The 6,332-nt window shown below is 33.9% G+C and overlaps 1 protein-coding gene across 8 annotated transcripts; it reads right to left on the bottom strand.

Moving 5' to 3' along the window:
• Nucleotides 1-201: 201 nt before the first annotated feature.
• On the bottom strand, nt 202-5,419 carry LOC112715484 (pentatricopeptide repeat-containing protein At4g13650). Of its 8 annotated transcripts, none has more exons than XM_025767259.2 (5): nt 2,503-5,417; nt 2,012-2,101; nt 1,793-1,867; nt 1,315-1,405; nt 202-694 (listed from the first exon to the last, which is right to left on the bottom strand). In XM_025767259.2, the coding sequence occupies exon 1, from the start codon at nt 5,079-5,081 to the stop codon at nt 2,901-2,903; it is 2,181 nt and encodes a 726-aa protein (XP_025623044.1). In that variant the 5' UTR covers nt 5,082-5,417; the 3' UTR covers nt 202-694; nt 1,315-1,405; nt 1,793-1,867; nt 2,012-2,101; nt 2,503-2,900. The 8 variants fall into 8 exon arrangements, with proteins under 8 accessions (XP_025623044.1, XP_072060850.1, XP_025623043.1 ...); XM_072204749.1 differs by having other exon boundaries at nt 202-611; XM_025767258.2 differs by having other exon boundaries at nt 2,012-5,419.
• Between the last annotated feature and the right edge of the window lie 913 nt (nt 5,420-6,332).

Raw genomic sequence — 6,332 nt, 5'->3', positions numbered from 1 at the left:
TTGTGCGTTTATATTGTTCTAGTTTTTGTCTTCTTGTTCATGTAATTTAGTTGCTGGACTCATAGCCTCATCTCCCTTGTTGGGACATTGTGAGTGTCTTTGTATCAAAATATATATATATATATATATATATATATATATATATATATATATATATATATATATATATGCTCTGCCTGCATCCTATCTAAAAATCAAGAATGAGAATGAAACTTGGTGTCTTATTATTAAGTCATAAGCTATAGTTAATTGAAATAGTACAACTCTATTCTAAAATTCTAAGATAGTGTCTATCAAATTCTAAGAACGACACTGATCAAATTAGCATATGTTTTTATATCTTAAAGCTAACAATTCCCTTCAACGTTGTTTTGAGTTTAGCAAATACCTGGTTTGGATCTCAATTCACACACACTTCTATAAGCTATATTGGAAGTGAAGCAGTATCAAAAGCATCAAGAGCAGCTCTCATGTAAGTAAGATTTGGCGGCCCAGCAGTGAAATGGCCTTGCAGCGGCCCTATTGTTGCTGATATTCCTTCATACCTTGGAAATGACTGAATCTGCGCCATTTTCACAATATAATTGACTGGGTTTGCAGCTGTATCACCACTATATTCAATGGTGTTATACTCATTCATGAACAATAATGACTTTGGATCAACAATTGCATATAGATCATATTTCAATATTACCTATCACATAAAAAAGGGTAAAAATCAGTAAGAACATAACAACATTCATTGAAAAACAGAGTGTTAGCTAGAAGAGTATATAATGTAAAAGTCATAATTATTAAGTTTACATATTCCTTATTCAAAGATGTGGGGGGCTATAAGAGATGCACACATTTATAGAGTAAATACAATCATAATACAAAATAATATAATATCCATCTTATATTTAGAACAAAGATCAAATCAAAGATCTTTCTCAAAACCTTCTCTAGTGAAACAATTAGCTATAGTTGAAATAGTATAAATTTTCATTGAATATTTGATGAAGCTTTCAATGAAAATTAATTAAATATTGTCGGTTTAATATTTGATTTATTGAAATGGTATAAATTTATAGCTGAATCATTGAATATTTGATGAAGCTTTCAATGAAAATTCATCAAATATTATCAGTTTAATATTTGATTTCGTGAAGCAATTACTAAATCATAATACTCTATTGTGATTAGTTTTCATTGAAAATTTCAAGACGACCATTATAGTACATGGAAGTGACCTGAAACACATCTTAAATATAAATCATCTAGAGAATATATGCATATAGAGAAGATGCATGTACATATTAATCCAACTCTAACCTTATCTCTCTTAGGAAATTCCTCGAAGTCAAATATGTGTGCTCCTTTCAATACTTCTTATCACACTACAACAAAGATGAACCGTACCCAGCTGCAAAACCATTCATATAAGAAAAATTCAAGCCATAAATTAGCACACAGATGTCAAATTGTCAATAATATGAAGCATGATACAACACAAAACACTGTTCAATTGGACAAACATGGTATAAATTTCATTTATGGTGATGTTTCTGGCTATATGTTATGGTATAATGTTTTCTCCAAGGAAAAAATCTAAACAAATTTAAAATGCAGGTAGAAGTATTTTGAAAAATGCTCTATAGAGAATACAGCTATGGTAACAAACCCCAGTAAAAGTATCATACATTTGATCAACTCCAGATGCTCTAGATTTGAACCAGCATTTTGTATTAACTATCAAGAGATTAGATGGGGGAAAAAAAAAAGAGTGGAAGCATTAGCTAACCATAAATACCTTAAAGTAAATCTTGAACAACTGACAAGTTACACTCCAATACGCATAGAACCTTTTTCCTATATTGCGATTTCCCTGTATTGCAAGCAAGACAATAAAGAAGCGACTGTGGTGATTCCCCCTTGCTCACTCACACAAAATATATATATCTCACACCATTAAAGTATATGCTGCACATTAAAATTAGAAACAGTAACCGATATGTAGAAGAATACATACTGCAAGAACACCAAATACTTTTATAAGAAAGGAACCAGCTCCTTTCAACTTCTCCGGGGATTTCCCATTTGAAGCTAACTCTCTATCCACCTAGCATAGCAGAAAACCTCACAACAAACTTCCAGAAGAAGAAGCCTAATATCATAATTGGATGCACGTGTAAAACTACTTTATAATGATAATGCATCAAAATTAAATTCAGGAAATTGCCTTGCAAAATTTTGATGCAAAATGTATCTCATTTTAATTTTTGTATAAGAATTGGCCTATTTATGCATAGATTCTAAATAAAATAATGCGCCGAAAGTAATATGCAAATAACTTTACTCCAATGAGCCAAATGTGGCTTTTGTTATAAATATTACTCCAACAAAATTCATATAACTCAAAAAGTAATAATGCTATCTTGCCAATGTTCTTACTTCCAAAAGTCCCATGTTAATTAAGCAAAACTGAGCAGTCAGTCTTCGAATTAAAATGTGAATACTTACAAATAGTACAATTGCTGTAGGTAAGGAAATATCAGATAGTATTCATAGAAGTTAAAAGGAAATCACAGGCCCCATGCTGGATTTTCCCAATTGCTGTCGTTTTCAGATTGAATTGTTAAAGAACCCTATGAGGCAATGAGATTCAGCAGTAAAACCTTTAATGGTAGCTGGTTTGTTCTCCCTCACTCACATCAGCTACTTCTGATGAAAGCGTAAAATATGTTAAATGATGAACACAATCAAGTAATTTCATTATTGCTTTAGAGGCAAACAGTGGTATGTTGATCCTTCGCATGATTGATGCTAAAATAGTTAAAGCTCAATGGTCTCTCAAGAGAAATATTCAGTTCAGTGGCCAAATCTGATGTAACATAGGATCCGCAGTTTGCAGCTTTGCATTATCCATGATGTTTGCTGTTGCTGATATAGAGATAATTGAAGGGTATGACAGAATTAACGGTTGCTGCTAAATGCTCTACAGTTGCATAAATAACATCAGAATAAGGATGTGTTTTATCCTCTACAGAGAACAGATGAATATTGTTGTTCAATTCAATCCAGCTGCACCCTGGATCTTTTCTCAATTTTAAACTCTGCAATCTCTTCCTAAGAATTGACTTCTGCCCCCATCTACCTAGCACCGCATACATATTTGACAGAATTACCAAAGGCACTGTTGGGTTCGGATCCAAGCTGAACAACTTTTCAGCAGCTTTCTCCCCTACTTCCATGTCCTTCCAGAACCAACATGCATGCAGTAAAGCTCCCCAAATCACCCCATCGGCTTCAATAGGCATCTTTCTAATAAACTCTTCAGCTTCTCTTACATAGCCTGATCGACCAAGAAGATCCACCACACATGTGTAATGTTCTATGCTTGGGGTTACCTTGTAAAGTTCCTCCATCGAGTGGAAGATTTTCAAACCTTCATCAACTAGACCAGCATGAGAGCAGGCAGAAAGAATGCCAACAAAAGTAGCAGCGTTTGGCACAATTCCTTGAACTAACATCGAATGGAAGAGTAAAATTGCCTCGGATCCAAGTCCATGAAATGCATACCCATTGATAAGAGCTGTCCATGCGGCTACATTGGGTGAAAAAATGCTGAGGAATGACCTTTGAGCATCAGCCAAGCGACCACATTTGGAGTATAAGTCTATAAGGGCAGTCCCAACATAAACATTTGCTTGGAACGGTGTCTTGGTTAAGTGGCCATGAAGCAACCGTCCTTGTTGAAAAGAACCTAGAGACGAACATGCACGAAATAAGACAGAAAACGTCGATCTGCTATAATCAACTGATAACCTACGCATCATCACGTATAATTTTAATGCCTTCATGTACTGGCCATTTTGAATATAACCAGACATCATTGAATTCCATGTCACAGGGTTTTTCTGATCTTTAGTTTTGTCAAAAAGCCTCACAGCTTCATCAAGGTCACCGTTTTTGGAGTACACAGATATCATAGTATTTAAGGAAGTTATATCCTTGAGACTCATTTGATTGAATAATTTTTTTGACTTCTCAAAATGACCACTCATAGAATAACCTTTAATCATCAAATTATATGATACGTGATTCGTCTCTCTCAACCTGTAAAATATCATCTCAGCTTCTTCAATCTTTCCCGCAGAGATAAGGCAACCAATCAACGAGTTAGTCAGATTCAAATAAGTTTCTCCTCTCATGCTCTCATGAACTCTCTTGGCATCATCTATGGCTTCACAATCACAATAAAACTCAATCAACCCACCACCAATCGCATTATCAAAAGCAAACCCTTCCTTGATGCAATGCCCATGAACAACCTTCCCCTGCCAAAGAGCCCTCAGTCTAGTGCAAACTCTCACAACAGTGCACAACGTGACCTCATTAGGCAACACCCCAGAACTCCTCATACACCAAAACAAATCCAAAGCCCTCTCACACCCATCTTCCCTCTTCGCATACCCAGAGATCAACGTGGTCCAGGCCACAACATCACGATCAGGCATCTTTTCAAACATGTCCAGAGCCTCACCCATCATGTCACGCTGCACATAACCCGCAAGCATCAGGCTCCATAACACATCATTCCCGCCATGAAGCTCCTTAAAAACTACCTCAGCTTCTCCAATTCCAGAACACTGAACGTAAAAATACAACAAAGTACTCCCCACAATGCCAAATCTCTCGTACCCAGACCTCAAAAGCAATGAATGAACTTGCTTCCCATGAACCAGTGTCCCAGAACGTGAGCATGCGCTCAACACCGAAGAGAAAGAGACCTCGTCAAGCTTGACGCAAGAGTGGTGCATGAGGGAAGCAAGGGCCAGAGCTTCAACGTAGCAGCCCCATTGCGAATATCCGGAAATCATAGTATTCCAAGTGGAAACAGTTCGAAGCGGCATTTCGTCGAACAGGTGGCGTGCTAATTCAAGTTCGCCGGATTTAACTCTCCTACTAATGGAAATGTTGGTGGCGATCACGTGACGGAGACGAGCGGTATCCAAATCTTCCAAAAGGGTGGTGAAAAGTCGGAACCTTTGCTTCCAGCGGTTGCGCTTCCAGGTGCCAAGGAGGAACAACTTCTTCATGGTGTGGAGAAGATGGCGGTGTTTGGGCTTTGGGGAGTGAAACTTATGTTATTGTTCTCTCATCAATCACAATAGACATTAAAATGATTAGAGTATTACTGCATTAGAATGGAGAAAGAAGTGTGCCAATTTGAGAGAGAGAAAGAGAGATCAAGAATTGCCAAAATTGAGCTTCACTATGATGGCCTAGCATGGGGACTGGGGAGTCTAGCAACAGTTCTCTTTGTTGCAATGTTGCATTAAGGTTATTGTTATTGCTTGTATTGTTCTGGTAGTTTGTACGTGTGATGACTCTTTTTCGTGAAGAACAGTTAAAGTTGCACCAAGGATTAATATAATGAATGAACAATGAACTTAGGCTTCTAACGGTTAAAAAGTCACTTTTGGTACCTAAAGAACTATAACTTAAATGACAGATTTTTTTTATACTTACCTAAAAGTTGTAAATTAATGTCTTACTCCTAATTTAAAAAAAGAAATAACTTATTGGTATTTGGGAAAAAAAAAGAGCGGGTTTATATGTAGTTATGTACACTAAAAATTAATCACAAAATTAGTCTTAATTTATTTATATATAAATATATATATATATATATTATTTAATTTATTTTTAATATGTATTTTGCATTTTAATATATATTTTGTATTATAATTGATTTGGTGATTAATTTTTATATACACATAGAATGATTGATTTAAATTAACTTTTATATATTTTGTTAAATGTATTTTTAATATGTATTTTGTATTTCAACATATATTTTATACTAATAATTGATTTGGTGATTAATTTTTATCAACACATAGAATGATTGATTTAAATTAAATTTTGTATATTTTGTATTTTAATATATATTTTATTTATTTTATTTTTATATATTTATATTTTAATTTTTTTAGAAAATTAACTTTTTTAAATTAATTTGATCTTTATTCTCAAATATCTCTCAATCATCAAATCGGCTAAAATTAATTATATGAATTTAAAATTTAAGGTTCATAATTTAAGGTTTAAAAGTTATGATTTAGAATTTAAAATTTAGAGTTTAAATTTTAAATTTTGTTATTTTTGTTTAGATTGTATTTTGTTTTAAATTTAAATATATTGATTTTTAGAGAGATTGATTTTATATTTTAAATATAAAAGATGAAAAATATGAGTGTTTTGGACAAGAACGGATACTCAGGAAACCGGCTATTCAGTTTCAGATGTTAAATAAAATAATAAAGATGTTAGCAAAACATAAAATT

Source organism: Arachis hypogaea, chromosome 10 (genome assembly GCF_003086295.3).
Source record: "Arachis hypogaea cultivar Tifrunner chromosome 10, arahy.Tifrunner.gnm2.J5K5, whole genome shotgun sequence".
Taxonomy (NCBI): Eukaryota; Viridiplantae; Streptophyta; class Magnoliopsida; order Fabales; family Fabaceae; genus Arachis; species Arachis hypogaea.
Note: the sequence above shows the minus strand (reverse complement) of the source record. Positions and strands in the feature narration are given on the sequence as shown.